Raw genomic sequence first — 22998 nt, 5'->3', positions numbered from 1 at the left:
GCTGCTACGATATTGAACGCAGCCCAGGGTTGAGTTCAATATCGTAGCAGCTACGTAGTGCTTCGTAGATTTTGACTATTGAACGTGTAGCTATAGACTAGTTGTTACATAAATATGGATAGCAGCTACGTAGCCGCTACGTAGCTGCTACGATATTGAACTCAACCCAGGTAACGTTTTTTCATATCAAGGAATTATTAAAAATGAAATTGGTATTGCGTTCCTTCCTATTTTATACTAGACTGATAAATATATATTTTACTCAAAGTTTCATACAAACGAGACCGGAAAAAGGAAGTACATTGTAGATTTCTGCGCAGATCCGGAAATTCAAAATCGCGACAAAAAAAAATTGAACGATTTTCAGTTCATTAGTACAATGAAAAATTCGGGAAATTTTCCAGATTTTTTTTTTTTTTTTTTATTGAATTTTCTACTGTAATAGGGGACTTCGTCCCCATATTATGGATGTGTATGCAACTGTTATATAAGTTACAGGTTTTGCTAGCTAATATGAGGCAGGCATTACCTGTGAATGGGGACGAAGTCTGTATTAATTTTATTTTTATTCAAACATGTTGATAAGCGGAAATACCGTAACGTTTCCGATATTGGTTCTGTTGTTTGGGATTTAATTGTGACTTTATTTATGTTATGACGTCATATTCAATGTTAACAAAGAAACGCTGTTATCAGGTAACGTTTTTTTCATATCAAACAATTATTAAAAATGATTGGGTGTTGAATTCCTTCCTATATTTGTTGATATGTTGATAAATATACATTTTATTCAAAATCTCATGCCAACAAGACCGGAACAGGAAGCAACAAGACCGGAACAGGAAGTAGATCTGAAAAAAAAGTTAACGATTTTGAGTTCATTAGTAGAATGAAAAATTCGGGAAAATTTTCCCGATTTTTTTTTTTTTTTTTTTTTTTTTTATTTTTCTACTGTAATTGGGGACTTCGTCCCCATATAAAACCAGATTTAATCCTCCATTTTTTACATAAGAAAATGCATGTATCAAGCTGTGTTTGAGTTTTTAATTTGCCTTTTGATAAGGGACTTTCCTTTTTGAATTTTCCTCAGATTTCAGTATTTTTTGCGATTTTACTTTATCCCACACACTAACGCAGCGAAAGATAAACAATGCTGAACTATTATTTTGAATGAATGACACACTCATACCACATCTTCTTATAATCTATTAGCAAGGTATTTGTTCTATTTGCAAATACTTCCATGCTAATTATCATCGTACTCTTTGAGATTATATTTTATCATGTAGAGCTATAGCACATTCGGTGGTTTGCGTACTTTCTGACCAGCGAAATAAATAAAAAAGGGGGCTGCATCAAACCATTCCAGACCTATATACGACATTCTTAAAGAATAAACGTAATTAATCATCTAATTTTGATAATTTAACTTATTATAATTGTCAAGACAATTTGTCACTTATGAAATAAAACGTGTCACACCATGTCAAAACTAAGAAATTCAAAGTAACACATTAAAATTGCTTGATTAAAGGCACTAAATAAAAAATAATGCAAAATTAATTGAAATTAGAATGTAAAATGACTAATTTAAATGAATGAGTATACTGTCCAAATGACACCTTCATGTATCTGATGAAGACTTAGTCATAAGCAAATTTTACTTGTTCAAATTACAATAATAGTTTTTAACAACAGTAGTTTTTTTTTTAATATTCCATGGACTAAACAAACTAAACAATTACAACAATATAAAAGCTGAGAGTACTCTCAGATCTGAACTTAATGTCTTTTTGTTGTAAGTGATATATTTACAAGTATACATCCACGTCCACTCTGTTTTTTTGCGGTTTTTGAGATGTATTCTATTACTGAAGAAAAAAAATCTTAAAAACTTGTTTTAATTACAAAAACAAAAAAAAAAAAAAAAAAAAAAGCCTGTAGAAATTTAAAACCACTGACTTTTCCGAGTATTATTGTATTTATTTATATTTTCCAATGGGTTCCAACTCCACGGCAAAAAAAAAGAAAAAATATTTTTAGAAAAAGGAATAAAGCCATACATTTACTTATTGTTGACCAATGTCGTCCCGTTATGGTCATTTAAAAAGAATTACGATAGGGAAGGCCTCATATTTCAATAGGTTTTACTCTTAGCTTCAGTCTTTTACAGTGTAAAGTTTTTATGAAATGGGTAATGAAACATGATACGTCAATATCATCATGTAAAATTGGCGAAGTTGTAAATTATTTTATTATTAATTCAATTTGAAAACTAACTAAGGAATTCATAAACGAACTAAGGGTCGAATATAGGATAATCGTACACGAATCACGAAACTATCTCAAAATGTCTTTAAAACAGAAAATAATTAACGTGCCATCTAATTGTGACTTAGGAAATTTGTTCCTGAACAAATCCATTCACATAAAAAATAATCCTGGACGATATGTTGATCCAATATTCACTAACATCTTCAAGTATATTGTGAATCTTACAGTTATAGTAGGGCCGTTAAATGAACCCTTATTGCACTATATATGCATATGTCATTGAAAATTACCAAATCCTAAGGTATTTAAATATTTGAAATAATAACTAAAGGCTACCTGTATATTGGCCAGTCAGAAATTAAAAGCCTTTGCACACGACACACTCACTCTGACCAGGTCTTAATTTCTGACCGTTGAGTACCATTGATTGATTGAATAAACAGAATACTAATTGGTGGTATCTAACCGTATTCGTGCTGTTATTTAAATCATTTTGACAACAAGAACTTCAAAATGTCACAAATAGGGTAAGACATGTTTATCATTCATTATAGATATTTATTGTAGCCTTATAAATAAAATTTTCCACTTCTCGTTCTATTGATTTGTTAGTACATGTATAATAAATAATTGATGCATGTAAACCTGTACTGACTTATATATGGTAAGAATTTATAACGTTCATATTAATTTAAAACATTTTTCGCATTTGATGTTGTTTTTGTTGTTTGTTTTTGTTGGGTTATTTTGGGGGATGGGATGGGTAGTGGTACAATTATGCAGCAAACTTACTACTAGGAATATTTATTTTCGAAATTTTTTGGTAATCCGAATAAGGTTACGCTAAATTTAAGATTACGTCCTGTGGTATCATGGCTACCATATACATAGTTAAACATCCAGTACAATAGCAAAACTTATAACATTTTCTGAATATTACGTAGATTTCAGATAAAAGTGAACTTCAACTTTGCTGACCAACGAGCCTATAGCATTGAGTCATGTCAGTAAGAAGTTTACTAACTGTCGGCTATCCTGGTTGATCGTGGATTTTGGTTGATATCCGAAAGTTATATGAACATTATACTTTGAAAAAATCAAAACAAAAGACGAGTTGACATACACGTGATCTAAAAGTGCCTACTGGATCACGAAACGATGGGAAGATTTTACCTATATTTCAAGACATTATGCGGGCATGTTTTTTTGAGTGTGTCATTAAAAGTTAGAAGTAAAAAAATGTCATTTGTTTTGTTGCAGTTGACAAACATCCAATCTTTTATCTGTCCTAAAATTTCAAAACCGGACAAAGGAGATAAATCCTGTAGAAAATAGCTTGTTTTTGTTCACTTTGAAGGTTCAAACAAACATAAAGCATTAGATGATTACAAGATGAAATACTCAACGATATTCGACCTTTTAGTTTCCTACATGTTTTCTTTTAGGATAATAAACATTTTCTGATAGATTTTATACACGCTGACGTCACTTTAGCTTTCCTATTCTTTTTCAGATCCAATGCAGGCGGTCCAGATTCTGTCGACAAAAATGACCCAGGTTAGTTCATGGAAACATTATGTGCAATTTCTATCAAAGCATTTGGTCAATTACAAATTTATAAACTAACATTATCTTGCACTACAATGTATCATTACAATTGAGAAACCACGCTTAGAAGGTGAAAATCTATTGCGGACATTATTTACTTTAAACAATACGTAGTAATAAGTTTCAATTCACAGTAGAAGGTACAATTAAGAGCCATTATTAGGCATCTCAACATACAAAATGAGTAAAAAAATATGCTTTTTGTCGAGCCTTCGACTTTAGTCGAAAAAGCGAGACTAAGCGATTCTACATTTCGTCGTCGTCGGCGTCGTCGTCGTCGGCGGCGTCCACAAATATTCACTCTGTGGTTAAAGTATTTGAAATTTTAATAACTTTCTTAAACTATACTGAATTTCTACCAAACTTGGACAGCAGCTTGTTTATGATCATAAGAAAGTATCCAGAAGTAAATTTTGTAAAAATAAAATTCCATTTTTTCCGTATTTTACTTATAAATGGACTTAGTTTTTCTGCGAGGAAACATTACATTCACTCTGTGGTTAAAGTTTTTAAAATTTTAATAACTTTCATAAACTATCCTTGATTTGTACCAAACTTGGACAGAAGCTTGTTTATGATCATAAGATAGTATCAAGAAGAAAATTTTGTAAAAATAAATTTCCGCTTTTCCGTATTTTACTTATAAGTGGACTTAGTTTTTCTGTGAGGAAACATTACATTCACTCTGTGGTTAAAGTTTTTAAAATTTTAATAACTTTCATAAACTATCCTTGATTTGTACCAAACTTGAACAGAAGCTTGTTTATGATCATAAGATAGTATCAAGAAGAAAATTTTGTAAAAATAAATTTCCACTTTTCCGTATTTTACTTATAAATGGACTTAGTTTTTTTGCCAGAAATAAAACATTCACTCTGTGGTTTAAGTTTTTAAAATCTTTATAATGTTCTTAAACTATCCTGGATTTCTACCAAACTTTGACAAAAGCTTGTTTCTGATTATAAGATATTATTCAGAGGTAAATTTTGTAAAAAAAAAAAAATCACTTTTTCCGTATTTTACTTATAAATGGACTTAGTTTTTCTTCCAGTTAACATTACATACAGTCTGCAGTTAAAGTTTATAAAACATTTATTAGATTCATAAACTATCCTGGATTTTTTACCAAACTTGGAAGCTTCTTTCAAACTAAAGACAGTATCGAGAGGGAAATTTTTATTGATGTTTTTCCTCATTTTTGTTGAGTCTGCGATTAACAGCAAAAGTAGGCGAGACACTGGGTTCCGTGGAACCCTTACGAATTTTTTGTTTTACATGTAATGTCCATTTTAAACCTTGGTTAGGTTTCGGATATATAATACATTTTTTGGGGAAACAAACTTTCTAATGACAAAATTGATATGACATGCGGGTGTCAGCATCTTTGATAAAAGTAGTTTAAACTGATTTTGAATTTAAAAAAACAACAAAGCTATGTATGAGTAACCAAAAGAAATATACGGACCTACTCTGATCAGAAAAATATCATACACAGACACATTCAATCACGTGACAACTAAAATTTCTTTGGCATACTAAGCATTGTTCTAGCGATTGGGTGACAATTTGGGAAAAGCAAAAAAACACATTGCAATAAAACAGAACCACCAATATTTCAAAGTATAATTTAAATGCACGAGTAATTAACATTCTTTTCCAGTCATACTTGAGGGAATAGGGGAAAATGACAAAGTTGGTTTACCGATGGATTTGCAAGTTATTCCTGGATATTCGATTGAAGGAGGTAGGTTTGATTTAACCATAGTACAATGTCACAAAAATCATTAAAATTAAAAGCAGACCTTTTTCACCCTCAAATTTCAAAAATTGAATAAAGCAATTCTGACATTCAACTTAAATTCGCAATATTCAAATGTGTTTATGACCATGCTACTTGATTGATTGATTTATTTGATGTCCCATTGAAAATCATGTTTAAAATACTTATTAAACACGAGAGGAAGTTAACGATAGACTTATTAAGATAGATTTAGTACTATCCCTTCTGGTTGCAGATATATTCCTATACGAGTATGTACACTAAGGGTAAACTTGTAATTGACTATATGCCATTGTTATCCCCATTGACATCTTCAACCAGTAGTAGAGGCAGACGTCTGTTTGACTGTACATTTTCTAAAAATTCTTAGATACATTCGGTTGTCTTATATATAGGAGTAGTGACACGATGAAGGATCATTGCATGGTGACGTTAATCCCATATTACTGTCTATTACCAGCATACTATCATTTTCCAGCGTCAGAGGAACTCCTATACTTATGAGTCTTCATCCCGGCAAGTCGACGGACTTTGCAGAATAAACATTTTGGATTACCCATTAGTTTATTATCGTCCTGGATATCAGTACATGTTTGTCTCTGGGTGGTCACCAATCAACAATTAAATAAAAAATATCCTTACTGTTATGAATCACATTTTATTGAGAAAAAGACTTTGACTGTAATGACCCAAAGGAACACCACATGTATGTTTAATATTTGATAATAAATTCTCTATTTTACTGAATGTATTAACCATACTTGGTTATTGTTGAGGTACATGCATGCTTTCAATGAAAAGAAACAGTTTGTATCTAGTTTTTTATTTTATTTTATTTTTGTTTTTGATTACATGATTGCTTATTTTTAACAAATTGATTGTTTTTATCTTTTTTCTTAAAAAAAAATCATTTTTAAGGGTCCCCTCAAAATTTATCAGCCTGTTTTTAGCTCTGTTATATCGTTTTTGGTGTTGAGGGGGAAATGAAGACAAACTATGAACAAATAATCAAATATACTTCAGGCAATGCTACACGTCTTCCAACTGATGGTTGTTAAAATTCAATGATAAATACCTCAAAAATATTATTTAATGAATAATCATTTGAAATATAGACCAACAAAATATATAGGTGACGAATAATTCTTTTATAACACTGTAGATATCCAAGTAATTTTTATGTATATCTTTTGTGTCAATATTTAAGTTAAGATTTTAAACTATTAATGTTAGATCTATAAAGAGTACATCACTGAGGCAACATATGTCCTAAAAGTCATCGATACTGTTTTGATTATATGTTGGCATTTGAAAATTTTCAAAAAAATATATTTATAAGAAGATAAAAAAGAAGTTGTGAATTGCAAATGAGACAACTCTCCACAATTGACACAGAAATTTACAGCTATAGCCTTCAATAATGAACAAAGCCCATACCACATAGTCTTCTATATGAAAGGCCACGAAATCACAAATGTACAACAATTCGAGAAAATTAACAGCCTTATATTTTTTTTTACAAAATAATGAACATAAAACAAATATGAAACACAACAACAAACACTGAATTAAAGGCTGCTGACTTGGGACAAGCACAGACATAATGTGGCGGAGTTAAACATGTTAGCATAGCATTTTTAGAATTTAACTTTTAACCTTATATTTGTTACAGGCTCGTTACCACCACCAATGCCGCCACTCTCAACAAGTGTCCCGGATAAAGCTACGTATAAGCAGCCAGAAATGCAAGAGTAAGTTACAATAGTAAATGTGAAATCATGCAAGGGAACCATTTACTCCATATATTAAAGTTTTGGTGTTTGGTTTTAAGTCTTAATGTTTGTTTAATTTTATAGGTATTGATTATTACGGATATTTGTTTACTTTATTTAATTTAACAATTAAACGCGTGTTCTTATGTTTGTGCTGTTTAAAGTAAAATATGTTTGAAACAAATTTATACGTTTTCCCATTAACATTGAAGGGTTCACATTTATACGTTTTCCCATTAACATTGAAGGGTTCACATTTATACGTTTTCCAAATTAACATTGAAGGGTTCCAGTTATATCACACGACAGAGCGAAGAAGGCCCTGCTTGACCACATAGAAACACAGTGTTGCTGGGGAAAAGGAGCAGCTAATAAGATAACAACGTTTGAAAACCTGGAATCTTCCACAACATATCATGTAACTAATATATTTATAACATAAAAAATCGCATACATTGAACAATGTTTATAATATTATACAAAATATAATACATGTTATCCTACGCAGGTACTGATTTGAATGTTTCAACTTTTAAGGAAACCTATTCGGTGAATAACGAATAATTTGGAATTTTTCACGCAAAAGGATAAGGGGGGAATGGGGATAAAACTTTTTATTGGTGTTAAACCAATAGTTTCTAGAGTAAAACCCCTATCACAGTTGTGATGTACTGACGTGAAATGCAAATACAATACAACTAGTCTGTAACACGCAAAAGTATAAAAAAAAATGGGAGAGATTGTGAAGATAGGCACTGCTATTTTTCTAATTTGTCATAATTATTATAACTTGTATTATAAACAAAAAGGTATGGCAAAAACATAATGTTATCTTCAACATTTTTTGCCTTTTTGTCTTTATTTCTTTGACTTGTGTTTTATATTCAACGAAATGATTTGATTTTGTTTTGCTACCACTTTTCTTGAATATTCATATTTTCAATTCAATACTTAACTTGGTACATTTTTTTTTTCACAGTACACACTGGAAACCTTTACAGAAACAAGATCGACGCAATGGCAAATGGAACCGTTCAGAGGTACATAGATTACAAACTTTATTACAATTAGTTTTAAGCATTTACGATGCATGGACAATTGTCCATTCGTTCAAACCAAAGAGTCATAGAGCTAAGGCATTATTCAAATTTGAAGGTAGTCGATCAACTTAATTCAAGATACAAATTTTGATGTTTAGTGTATCAATTTTCGTGAATAAGCAGGTGTAGCTAAATGTCACAACAAAAACATGCATTAGTAAAAAAAATCTAGATAAGCACTCTTTGTCGACCGAAATTGTCAAAATAAATGTTTACATCCAATATCAGTGTAATAAGTATGCAAATAAGGGAGCAGTTAAAATGTCCTTCAAACAACATATGAGAACTGAACGTGTTTTTTGCAATAACAGGTCCTTACCAACATTCGACTATGTAATTCTAAGTTTTCTTATCAGAATGAGTAAGGTGGTGATTAGAAAAGTATATTAGCCACATTTTTCAAATTGTTTTTACAGGACAATTTATAGACGGACCAGAAAATGGAATTCCAGTACACCCTTGGGGAATCCCACTAACCTCGGTAGAACAGTTTAGAGATTTTGAGACTCGCAGTATGGAAGTTCCCCATACAGCTTCCGTCAGGGTAAGTGCCTATTTGTCTTACGTAAGAGTAAAAAAATTTCGTTACTTTTCGTTTGTGTCACAAATAATCTGTAATATTTATTGACAACAATTCTTTTAATTCCATTGAACCTTATACTGCATGAACAGTATATAATTCATAAAGACATCCGAACTCACTCATATGCCCAATAACCAGGTATCCCAAAGTCAGGCTTCATTCATGATCGACTCACAGGTAGTTGGTTGATTATATTACTGGACCATACACCGGATGTCAGTTGTGAATTCATGTATCCATTTTAGCATACAATTGTTTTTACTAGTTATTAGACAATAAAAGATTGTAGGGAGAGGACGTCACTAATGTTGTTATGACTTGTGTCCAATCCCTTTTGATACTCGTTGTTCTACTTGTTTATTTTGTAAATAAATTTAAAAAAGAAGATGTGGTATGATTGCCAATGAGACAACTATCCACAAAAGACCAAAATGACACAGACATTAACAACTATAGGTCACCGTACGGCCTTCAACAATGAGCAAAGCTCATACTGCATAGTCAGCTATAATAGGCCCCGATAAGACAATGTAAAACAATTCAAACGAGAAAACTAACGGCCTTATTTATGTAAAAATATGAACGAAAAACAAATATGTAACACATAAACAAACGACAACCACTGAATTACAGGCTCCTGACTTGGGACAGGCACATACATAAATAATGTGGCGGGGTTAAACATGTTAGCGGGATCCCAACCCTCCCCCTAATCTGGGACAGTGGTATAACAGTACAACATAAGAACGAACTATAAAAATCAGTTGAAAAAGGCTTAACTCATCAGATGGACAAAACTACAAGTAGACGTGGCCGGGTACTTATACATCCCGACACAAAAAGACGCAATGAACAGATCTGAGAGTACTCGCAGTTATCTGACAGCTAGTTCAAAGCCACTAACAACTAATAAAGAATCATGCATCTAAGACTAAACAATCAATCCGTACACATCCAACATCCAATGGATTTAGCGTAAAGACGTCATAAACAGCCAGAGAAAAACATGACCTTGTGCAATGCCAAGTTACAGGTATCGACAGATTGTAGATCCATGAATATATATATGTATATAACATATTAGTAATATTTAGTTAGCTTTTAATTTACTGATAACAAAATCAATATTTATACCAATAAAACAATATTCAATGATCTTACTACAGTGTTGAATAGGTAACCTTTTAGAATAAGTTTATTTAAAGGAGCGACAAGTTTACATGGATCATTTTTAAAATTCCGGGCACGGTTAACAACATTTCCGTAAAAATGAGGATGTGCTATCCCGTTTGAAATAAGTTTTCTACAGGTACAACCAAACTTCAAAACCAAATCTTTATATCTATGGAAAAATTTAGTAAAGGTTTTAAGTAATTTATGGTAACGATATCCCTGGTTTAATAATTTACCAGTAATACATAGGTTGCGTTCGTTAAAATCAAAAACGTCACAACAGACACGGGCATAGCGAACAAGTTGTGAAATATAAACACCGTAAGATGGTGCAAAAGGAACATCACCATCTAAAAATGGAAAATTAACAATAGGGAACGAAAAATCGTCTCTTTTGTCGTAAATTTTAGTGTGGAGTTTCCCGTTTAAAACCGAAATATCTAAATCCAGGAAAGGACAGTTATTACCGAATAAATTTGATTTATTTAAAGTAAGTTCCTTGGGGTAAATTTCAGCAGTATATTGAGAAAATTCTTGATTATTCAACGAAAAAATATCATCAAGATAACTGTAAGTGTTGTTGAATTTATCAATTAAATGCAATTTCGACGGGTCTTTACAGAGTTTAGTCATAAACTGTGATTCGTAACAGTACAAAAACAAGTCTGCTATTAAAGGGGCACAATTAGTTCCCATGGGGATACCTACAACCTGTCGATAAACTTTGTTGCCGAAACGTACATAAATATTATCAAGGAGAAAATTAACAGCTTCAATCATCTCATCACACCTCCAGTAAGTATATCTATCATATTTACCTTTCTCATTTGAAATGAAGGCTTTAAATGAGTTGCAGCAAATAAATCTACATTCAGCTTTACCAAACGACCATTTAATTAAATAGGAAAACTTTTGTTTAATAAGATAGTGTGGAAGTGTAGTGTAAAGAGTACAAAAATCAAAACTATTACCAGAATCAAAAGGACCATCAAAAGCACGTAATTTATCTAAAACATCCAATGATTTTTTTACACTCTAAAAATGGTTTATACCACTATGTTCATATATTTTATTACAATATGTTTATGATAAGCTCTTTAATAGTAGTTAATGAACTAGTTAAGAGCACTGAAAGATTAGTTGTAGAACACTTACTTGAGGCCGAGATGAAACGATATTTAAATGGTTTTTTGTGTAGTTTAGGTAGCCAATACATAGTAGGGACCTTCAAATGTTCAGAAGAAGCCTAAAGCTTTGATGTGGTTGTGATATACTTGTTTACTATATGACTCTCTGTGGAGCGGACGGACTTGAATGTAGATGAATTTAAAATTTCATTCTTAAGAACGTCCGTGTAGTATTTACGGCATACCACCACCACATTGTTGGATGCTTTGTCGGCCGGTACAAACACAAACCGCTTTGAAAGTATTTGAAGTTTATTTCTTATTCTGGAAATAGGTGTATTATGTACTCTATTATTTACTTCTAAATTATTTTCAAAATGTGATATTCTCTTACCTACCACATTCATACATTTATTTAAATAAGAATCAAGAGATTTTTTATCAGATTTTTCCCGTTTACACCATTTTTTACAAAATGAGGAAAGAGCATCTTTGGTGACTTGACGACACTCTTTCCAATCTATTTTAGATGGAGGACGATATTTTGGTCCTTTTTTCATAAATTATTTAACCTCTCTGTCCTGTACGATATTGAGGTCCCCTGTAATAACATGGCCATAGGGAACATATCTAAACTTTGACGATTCACAGTTTCAAGTTAAGGGAGTATTACTATCTATATTCACGTCTGATGTAACTGACGTATGATTAAAAAATAAACTTCTGCTGTTTTTTTTGTATGTGTATGAAATTATAGATGGTTGTATATTATCAAAATAGGGAGGTATAAAGTTTTGAACGGTAGAGTTATTAAATATATTAGATAAGTTGATAAAATCAATACCTCTGCTAATATATTTAATTTTCAAAAAATGACGTAAATATGATCTTCAGGTTTGTCGATACGCGGGAACAGCCTATGGTGGCAAAAAGCTGTAATTATACGAGAATATTCATACAGTGGGCTGAAGAATGAGATGGTGTCACACTCTTTGAAAATATCGTGTAATTTACTAATGGGTATTTGACCCAGTTTACATAATAATTGATGCCTACCATTATTTTTAAATATAGATAGGAGATTATCAAGTGTATAATTTATGCGATGTTTAACTCGTTGATTTTGATTGATACGTTTCCCATGAGACCTATTATTTCGTTGTTTTTTATCAATTGTTCTCTTTGTACGTTTAGTTCTTTCAAATATTTCGTAAATTTCTCTATAACCAAAAAACTTTTCTTGACCAGTGTTAAATAGTATAAACAATTTATGTTTTAGCCTTGCCACAGATGTCAAGCTGGTGGATTTCTTATATGTGCTGGGTGTGAAGGCAGAGGACGGGTATGTATATATCTGAATAAATAGAACATTTCCCCCGTTTTTCATAGACAATTACGACAATAATTTATTCAATCACAACCTCTTTAAAATACTATTAAACATGCCGATAATATTTATGTAAATCAAAATCCGTAAATTTTATCCAGGAATATCGATTTTGAACTGCAAATGTTTTTGGGAATTATTCCCTTATGACTCGGTGTCATATATTTTTATTTCTATTTGCGTACACGTGGTGGTTTGCTGTTATAATATATGTCATGTATGAATGATGGTCTGGATTGGGTTTACAGAATAAAAAAAATGAGCAAAAAGTACAGAATAAAAGGCATAAAATAAAGATCAGGGAATAATGGGCCATACACATATAGAATAGAGAAAAATTACCTTAGTATCTAAAGAAAAACAGAAACGAAGGATCTCATATCCAGACTTTCATAAATTAAGAAGTATTGTCTTCTGTAGTGACTTATTTAACGTATCTTTACATTAGCTAAGTACTATTGTTTTTGTTATGGCTTAATGATTATATTTTATCCTGCAATTGGGTGTCCTACTATACAGATACAGCCCTACAGATATCGCTATGCTATATCTGTATACTATACAGATATCGCTTTAAAGCTCCGCCCACTGCCGGACTGAGTATTGTTTGAACCTATGTGACCTCAGAATGTGTATTCCAGTTGCATTCCAATGACGATGACAATTGTCGATTTCAAAACTTGAATGTGTATGATTGTGTTACAAAATCAACCATGTCAATTTCAGCATGCATGTTTAGTGAATGTCAAGTCTGAAGCGTAGGACGACTCGTACACTTCTGTTTTAAATTTGACAATGTTTTGTTATTTGTTTTTACTGTTGAAATTAATTGTTATGTTAAAATAGATAATTATTCACCTTGAGCGATGTATTATTGTTGACCATTCGAGATTCTTTTTTGTGAACCCGTCTTCGGCGTAATGTGTGATTTTGATATTACTACGCGGGCCTCAAGGGATTATAAATCGAAAATAAATGCTAAATATGTTAGTGTTTGTGTCTTTCAAAACACAAACAATAAACAGAACTAATTGCAGGATAAAGACAATAACTGTTTAGTGTCTTTAAATATCAGCTGTATTTGTACTCGGCTCGAAACAGGTGTAGTAGCTCGCTAAAAGCTCGCATACACCTTGTTTCCTAGCCTCGTACAAATACAGCTGATATTTAAAGACACTAAACAGTTATTGTCTATGTTATCTTTCAGCTTTATTGTGGGATGTGTAAAGGAAAAGGAAGAAGACAACAGCGTGTTAAGGACAGCCAGGGTGTATGGAGATCAGGAGTACATAAGTGTGATGTATGTGATGGATCAGGTAAAAAACCGTAAGTATCAATTGTAACATCGAAAGAAGTGTCAGCGGAGAAACAAAGGTACATAACAGAGAGGCGAAAGAAACCAACGAGAGACCAAAAAATCAAGTCGAAGAGAGCCATATAAATCTTTGCAAACACATATTAAAAACGGAAAACGACGAAACGACTATGTTTATGAAATATGAATGTATGGATTACTGGACCCAATAAAATCGATGGGACTTAATTTACCCCGCTAGGATCAGGATAATTTTCTCCACAAGAGATACATGTTTTATTTCTCATGATTGCAAACGTACAATACAATTCTTCACGAGAAGGCCAATAAATACATAACATCGGTTATTTTGTGTTTGAAAACACAGTCTTATTTTAGACCGGTTTATTTTAGTTGGGGTTAATGTGAATACAACATATGTTTGTTTGTTTAATATTTTGTTGATTTTCATTTTCTTTCTGCGTAAGTTACACAACTTTTGAGAAATGCAAAGTAAACTGAAAGATTCAATATTTATGTACGTTCTGATAATCAAAAAAGTACTTCCTTATTTTTGAGTTCATAAATCCTATAACTTTTTTTAATAATTTAGTTGTTCTCGCTGTAATGGAACTGCACGAGTGACGTGTCCAAGTTGTCAGGGACAAACAAGGCTAAAATGGTACATTCAGTTGTTAGTTACATGGTAAGTTTCTTGAATTTTACGTGAACATAAACCTGACGGCTATATCGTAAAGTTAACAAACACACAGTATAAACGCCTGTGTTTAAGGATATCTCAGTACATATATACAGAGGAAATTTTGGACGAGGACCAATATCCTTTTTTTCCTGCAAATCATAATATAAAATAAATTAAGATTTATATCCTTTAATTCTTTAAGACTTTTCTATCGTTGTTTAAAAATGAACATGGGTTTGAATGTTTGCGATCTGTTATAATTTATGTTACGTTTCAAAAATTGTCGATTAAGCATCTAAAACGTTACGAATTTTTGTCGGTGTATTAGTTATCTTGGTGTAATCAGGGGTGTACAGAATTTTACACCGTTGTTGAAAATTCATACACCCTGAGGCGCAGGTGTAATCAGGGGTGTACAGAATTTTACACCGTTGTTGAAAATTCATACACCCTGAGGCGCAGCCGAATGGGTGTATGAATTTTCAACAACGGTGTAAAATTCTGTACACCCCTGATTACACCAAGATAACGAATTTATTTCTTATGAACAATTCCTTTACTCATTTTGAAACCAGGATGTAAAATTGAAAAAATGGTAATGAAAAATTTACAGCGTAACATTTTTTCAATGTCCATGTTGCTGCGCATTGTGAAATACTTTTTACATAATTTTTAGAAAAATTCAGAAAATTTTTGTGTTCTTTGAGTTTTCCGGAAAAAAAATAATTTTTAAATATTTTTTTTTTTTATTTTTTAAAATTTTTGTTTTTTAAATTTTTCTAACAGTTTTTTTTCTTTTGATTATTTTTTGTTTTTTTTTCTTTTTTTTTCTTTATCTTTGCAAAAAAATAAAATTCTGAAATATTTGGCAAAATTTTATTTATCCCGGGGTGAACCAGGGTGGGGTGTTATTTACACCGGGGTAATTAACCAATCAGATTGCAGTATTTTTGCTGCTTAAGAAATAATGATTTTTATTTGCTGGCACCTGGCCAATATCGCTACTAATGACCTGTTAGTCCCTGAGCTCATCAGCAGCTCAATAGTCAGTGCTTTGGTACCAACATAGTATATTAACATGCCATTTAAAAAAACCTCATTCATAAATAAGGAAATAATTTATAACTTAGGTCACCATCTAAAAATGGATAATTAACGATAGGAAATGAAAAATCATCTCATTTATCATAAATGTTTGTATTAAGCTTCCCGTTAATGATATAGATATCAAGATCGAGGAAAGGGCAGTGGTCATTGTTAGTATTAGCTTTATTTAAAGTAAGTTCAACAGGATAAATTTCTTTAGTATACATACTGAAGTCGTTATTATTGAGAGCCAATATATCATCCAAATATCTAAAAGTATTGTTAACTTTTTGTATCAAATGTTGTTTCGATGGGTCTTTGCTAATTTTAGTCATAAATTGTAACTCATAATAATACAAAAACAGGTCCGCAATAAGTGGTGCACAGTTAGTCCCCATTGGAATTCCAATAACTTGACGATATACGGAATCTCCAAAGCTAACAAAGATGTTATCAAGTAAAAATTCAAGCGCATATATAGTATCAAAGCATGTCAAATTGGCATAGTTCTTATGTTTATTGCTACTAAAAAATGACCTAAAAGAGTTTGAACATATGTACTCGCATTCTGACTTTTTAAATGCCCATTTAATTAGGGATGTGAATTTTTTCATAATAAGAATATGAGGCAAAGTGGTATATAGGGTAGAAAAATCAAAACTTTGAACAGATTCAAAATTAAGATTTATATCCTTTAATTCTTTGAGACTTTTCTGTCGTTGTTTAAAAATGAACATGTGTTTGAATGTTTGCGATCTGTTATAGTTTATGTTACGTTTCAAAAATTATCGATTAAGCATCTAAAACGTTACGAATTTTTGTCGGTGTGATTTTTATTTGCTGGCACCTGGCCAATATCGCTACTTATGAACTGTTTATCCCTGAGCTCATCAGCAGCTCAATAGTCAGTGCTTTGATACCAGCATAATATATTAACATGCCATTTAAAAAAACCTCATTTATAAATAAGGAAATAATTTATAACTTAGGTGACATTTCGCTCAGGCAGAAGTTAATTTCTGTGCAATTTTGGTCTCTTGTGGAGAGTTGTATCATTGACCATCATACCACATCTTCTTTTTAATATATAGATGACTCTGGCTATGCTTTTTATATACCAAGACATATTGCTCCTTACTTGTATACGTATCGATATACTCCTGACTTGTAAATGATCCAATTTGATCGTTCCTGGAAGCATGGAATTTATGCAGTGTTAATTTCATTGTAAGGATTTGTAAACACACTAAAATTATATAGGATTTGTGATTAAGTAGGAAAATCAAAATCTCAATGAATTGAAAAGAGGGACGAAAGATACCAGAGGGACAGTCAAACTCATAAATCGAAAATAAACTGACAACGCCATGGCTAAAAATGAAAAAGACAAACAGACAAACAATAGTACACATGACACAACATATAAAACTAAAGAATAAGCAACACGAGCCCCACCGAAAACTGGGGGTGATCTCAGGTGCTCCGGAAGGGTAAGCAGATCCTACTCCACATGTGGCACCCGTCGTGTTGCTCATGTTATAACAAATTCGGTAAATAGTCTAATTCGGTAGGTCACATTCATGAAAAGGAAGAGTATTGTAGTTACGACGTAAAGAACATATCCGATATCATCTGTGAAACGGTTATTGCATCACGGTCAACCAACTCCTGATGGCGTCCGTAAAATTTACGAAGGGATGATCTCAACTTCACCATTTGAAACACTTGGTTAAATAGCTTCCTTGTGAGCAGCAACCCTCTATCAAGAAAATCATGATAGGAAATACAAACACGGGAATATCGTAATGTCAAATGGCCGCAATGCATGCTGGACTATTTTTAAAAGTGTTTTGGTATACAATCTCCTGAGCTGCATACTTATATTATTACTTTCAGGAAACCTTCCTGAGGCTCATGTATATTCATGATATTACTTTCTGGAAATCTTTTCGAACCACTTGTATATTCATATTGTTACTTTTCAGGAAAACCTTCCGAGCCTTATCTTTATTCACTTTTTTACCTTCGGAAAAAGCTCATGAGTTTCATGAATATTCATATTGTTGCTTTCAGGAAAACGTATAAAGGTGATCATGCTGTCGGAAAATCCAATGTTCCAAAAGTACTTGTGACCAGAGTTCCTGGAACAATAGCTTTCGAAGATGTACAACCAATGGTATGCTTGATTACAATGTTATATGTAATGGTCTCAAAGAACATACATCCAATGTAGTCAGGGTTTTTTTTACATGTAAGAGAGAAACAATTTTACATGAACTCGATACAGGTTTCGCGCCTTTTGGATGTAGTTCCCTCTTTTTGTTATCTTGATTTATATCTTCTCAATTTATATATATGATTCGAACATCGTTAAACTAATGTTGCCTCTAATTATTTACTGTCAAAAAGGTTGATCACGCATACAAATGTAGTTCCTGTAATTCAGATAGCTACATCCAAGCTAATAAATGTTGGTGTGAAGCGCCTGCGAAGTTAATAATGTGTAGAAAAGAATATTTTGCTGAAATTAATTATTTCATGGACCTTGAAATACAGTTTTAACTTCGAATGGAGAAACGATAGGAAAGCTCCGACAGTTACAGCTCAACATAATAAAGATATTGTACTCAGTGGTTTTTGTAATGAAATGTTGAAAACAAAAATGATTAACGATCTCACATTAAAAGAAAATCGTGTTTATATTTCACATTTGTAGAGCATTCAAATGTTAAAATTCTTATACAAGATCAAAATTCTTTAACAAGCAATCACCATTGGGAAATATTTAAAAGCCAGTTTTCTCTATGCATGTCTTAGTTCTGGAGTCTGTTATTCAGTGGTTATCGCTGGTGGCTGTATTTCAAACTGCATTTTGCTTTTTGAATTTAGCATTAAATAAAGGCAACAGTAGTATACCGCTGTTCAAAACTCATAAATCCATGGACAAAAAACAAAATCGGGGTAACAAACTAAAACCGAGAGAAACGCATTAAATATAAGAGGAGAACAACGACATAACACTAAAATGTAACACACATAGACAAAATCCCACGAGAATAACAAATATAACATATATATATATAACATCAAAACCAAATACATGAATTTGGGATAGACAAGTACCGTGACACGTCTTATCGCAATGTGAATTTACACTCAAAAATAAGAGAAAACAAACGACACAACGTTATAATGTAATACACACAGAAACAAACTATAATATAACAATGGCCATATTCCTGACTTGGTATAGGGCATTTTTAAAGGAAAAAATGGTGGGTTGAACCTGGTTTTGTGGCATGCCAAACCTCGCACTTTTATGGCCATGTGAAATATAACATCAAAATGACAACACAGGACTACAATATAAATAAATTGGAGAACACAATTGACAAAGAATCACACGAACAACAGCCAATAAAAGGCAACAACTTCAAAATTTTGATACGCCAGAAGTGTATTTTGTCCACACAAGACCTACGTGTGACGCCCAGATACAAAAGTTTGAAAGCCGAAACGAGTACAAAGTTGAACAGCATCGAGGACCAAAAGATCAAAAAGGTTGTGCCAAAAACGTCAATCAGGCCATTTGCTTTTTCGTTTTAAGTGTTTCACAGTTTGTCATTCCAGGACCTTTTATAGAAAACTTTACGGTATTGGTTTTGTTCATTGACGACTGTCGTACGGAGACCTACTATTGTCCCTGGTGGATAGTTTTTTCATTGACAATCTTACCACGTCTTAGTATTTTTATATTTGAATATGATAATTTAATAAAGAGGACTTGAAAGAGGGGCGAAAGATACCAGAGGGACATTCAAACTTATAAGATAATTCAACGAGTGACCGAACAACACAATAATTCACGAATGCGCGTAGCGCATGAGTTAATTATCAGTGTTGTTCGTTCACGAGTTGAATATTTTTCGATATTTGAATTCTTTAATTAGTTGTTCTTTTTATTACATTGACAAATGGCTTTTTTTAAAGAAATTAATGTAAAACATGTAAGGAACTATATCTTCTTTCTACGCATTCATAATTTGTTTTGATCCGCCGTTATCGACGTCTTGACAACGCCTATTGTTGTATGACGTCAGAGAGTGAAATAACCACGTTTTTTTCACATGTGAAATTATCGGTTTTTATTTAACTGGGAAATCAATGTAATTCATTGCAACCAATGTAATAATTAGTATTATCCTTTTTCAGTTATATCCCATCACGAAGTCTCCAGATCCAGAAATTATGACCGCCTCCGCCCGCTTGTTGGCAGAACAGAAATTCCCACACTCTCTTATTTTGATGCAGGTACGTTATTACAATTCTTGTTTTAATTATTATATATAAACATTAAGCTGTCAGGTTATCACAATATTTATTTTGATGGAGTTTTAACTAATTGATAATTTAAATTAGGTTATTGCTGTATGTCAATCATGGTAATGTTATCATCCCTGTATAACTTATATACCAACTCTGCTTTTCAATAAATAAAAAAAGGCGGCAACAAATAGAGTGAAGACGTCATAAGGGTATTAAAAAACGATAATTTGACAAGACAGACAATACTGTAGTAAAACACAAAAAAAGACAAAAAGACTAGAAAAAAGTAAAATAACAAAATTACCAAACTCCGAGGAAAATTCAAAACTGAAAAACACTAATCAAATGGCAATATCAAAAACTTTTAAAAACACAAAAGAGAACAACTTGAATTTCTGAATTTGTACAGGCAGTGTCTTATTTAAAACAAAATGGTGGATTAAACCTGGTTTTATAGCTTGATAAACCTCTCACTTGTAAGACAGTCGCATAAAAATTTCTTTAAATTGACAACGATGTGTGAACAAAACAAACAGACATAATAGATAAAAATGTCAAAAATAGGATTACAGCAGTCAACATGGTGTTATAATCTGAATCACTATAAAGAATAACACAATTATGTAACAAAGAAACCCAAAAGTCATATAGACAAAGCAAAAAGAAAAGCAACAGTATCTAAAATTATACAAAGAACTTTATATTGAGCTTCATTAATCCACCAAAAACAGAGGGAAGATTTCCGATTTTTGGAAAGGGCAAATAGTTTGTTACGCTTGTGACACCAATCATGTAGCTTAAACAAGTGAGAAATAAACTGTTAACAGAGATATTAAGAGGTGATAATCTCCATTTGTATTTTTGACCATCTGATGAGTTAAGCCTTTTTCAACTGATTTTTATAGTTCGTTCTTATGTTGTACTGTTATACCACTGTCCCAGGTTAAGGGGAGGGTTGGGATCCCGCTAACATGTTTAACCCCGCCACATTATTTAAGTATGTGCCTGTCCCAAGTCAGGAGCCTGTAATTCAGTGGTTGTCGTTTGTTTATGTGTTACATATTTGTTTTTATACCCCCGCTTTAAAAAAGGGGGGTATACTGTTTTACCTCTGTCTGTCCGTCCGTCCGTCAGTCCGTCCGTCAGTCCGTCAGTCCGTCCGTCAGTCAGTCCGTCCCATGAAACTTTCGTCGCATTTTTCTCAGGAACTACAATACAAGGATTTCTGAAATTTGGTTTCAGGGTTTATCTAAGTCAGCTATACCGTGTGATGCGTTTTCAGATTGATCACTTGACAACTTCCTGTTTACCGAACACTTGTATGATTTTACACATGATAGCCAAGTTGAAAATTTTCGTCACATTTTTCTCAGGAACTACAATACAAGGATTTCTGAAATTTGGTTTCAGGATTTATATAAGTCAGCTATACCGTGTGATGCGTTTTCAGATTCATCACTCGACAACTTCCTGTTTACCGAACACTTGCATATTTTTACACTATTAATATTATCCACTTGCGGCGGGGGTATCATCAGTGAGCAGTAGCTCGCAGTTTCACTTGTTCGTTCATTTTTTTATATAAATAAGGCCGTTAGTTTTCTCGTTTGAATTGTTTTACATTGTCTTATCGGGGCCATTTATAGCTGACTATGCGGTATGGGCTTTGCTCATTGTTGAAGGCCGTACGGTGACCTATAGTTGTTAATGTCTGTGTCATTTTGGTCTTTTGTGGATAGTTGTCTCCTTGGCAATCATACCACATCTTCTTTTTTATATTAAGTTTATTATTAGGCAAGCTGATAACACCAATGAATTTAAGTCTTGCCTTGCAGCAACAAATACCTTTCCACGTTTTAAATTTTGTTCTATTTTCAGCGACATAAAATAAAAGTTGTTCCTGTGACGAAATGCGAGTACAGACATAATAACAAACTTATGAGTTATTATGTTTATGGGTTGGATTGTAGAGTTCATGCCCCTGATTATCCTGACCAGTGTTGCTACGGCTGCGAGATTATGTAAATTATTTGATTCTTCTTTAGTTTGAAAAGCTGGAACTATTTATAGAATATTAAATCATATTATATTGATGCAGTGTAAGTTACTTGTTAATGTTAGATGCATTGTGTATTTTTATCGTCTACTCATTTTACTAGAGCATCTATTTGGATTTTAGCCATATGTCTTACTTCTTGTTATAAAGGAAACATTTTATTTGAAATCAATGAATTCCTTACAGATTTTGGAATTTCCGTCCATTTTATATTTATGCATTTTAATCTTTTTAAACGTTGTTCTTGCTGAATAAATATTTTGAATATCTTTTTTTATTATTATTATAATATTCTGTTCACATGAATATTTATTATACTTGTCCTAATATTTCTTAGATTTTGAGGTTCTAACAGTATAGTCGGACGTCTTTATTTAAAAACTTGATTGCCGGGTGTTTATATTTCATTTTTATTTATCGAAAAAAAAAACGCAATTATTTTGGAGTGTTACGACTTTGAATATGCAGCATTAGATGGTTCTCTGTTGGAAAATTGTCAACGTACTATCAAGGCTTGCTTATGGACAGGTTAAATTGATTAGGAATTATTAAAGATTACCTAAGTATTTTGCAAAACATTTCTAAATCTTTGGTCCTTAATGCTCTTGTACATTATTAGGCATTTTTTACCTTTATTTTATTCGAGCGTCACTAATAGTTCATTTGCCAATTACCGATTTGATTCTGTTATTACACACTTTTTAAACAGATTACTTCCCTTTGTCAGTC

The 22998-nt window shown here is 32.2% G+C and overlaps 1 protein-coding gene across 2 annotated transcripts; it reads left to right on the top strand.

Moving 5' to 3' along the window:
* The first annotated feature begins 2658 nt into the window (after positions 1-2658).
* LOC143065497 (protein SSUH2 homolog) lies at positions 2659-22538 on the top strand. 2 transcript variants are annotated; one of them, XM_076239093.1, is made up of 13 exons: positions 2659-2801; positions 3788-3831; positions 5543-5626; positions 7335-7413; positions 7720-7852; positions 8414-8474; positions 8951-9078; positions 12697-12759; positions 14012-14130; positions 14712-14804; positions 17961-18063; positions 20100-20198; positions 22092-22538. In XM_076239093.1, exons 1-13 carry the CDS (start codon positions 2788-2790, stop codon positions 22236-22238), a joined length of 1167 nt encoding a protein of 388 aa, XP_076095208.1. In that variant the 5' UTR covers positions 2659-2787; the 3' UTR covers positions 22239-22538. The 2 variants fall into 2 exon arrangements, with proteins under 2 accessions (XP_076095208.1, XP_076095219.1); XM_076239104.1 differs by lacking the exon at positions 2659-2801 and adding an exon at positions 2918-2938.
* Positions 22539-22998: the final 460 nt, after the last annotated feature.

Source organism: Mytilus galloprovincialis, chromosome 1 (assembly GCF_965363235.1).
Source record: "Mytilus galloprovincialis chromosome 1, xbMytGall1.hap1.1, whole genome shotgun sequence".
NCBI lineage: Eukaryota > Metazoa > Mollusca > Bivalvia > Mytilida > Mytilidae > Mytilus > Mytilus galloprovincialis.
Note: the sequence above shows the minus strand (reverse complement) of the source record. Positions and strands in the feature narration are given on the sequence as shown.

Bases quoted from the DNA above. Each gene is read 5' to 3' on its own strand.
- LOC143065497 (XM_076239093.1), top strand. The intron at 3,832-5,542 runs GTTAGTTCATGG...ATTCTTTTCCAG, and splicing joins TGTCGACAAAAATGACCCAG to TCATACTTGAGGGAATAGGG. The intron at 9,079-12,696 runs GTAAGTGCCTAT...TTTATGTTTTAG, and splicing joins CCCATACAGCTTCCGTCAGG to CCTTGCCACAGATGTCAAGC.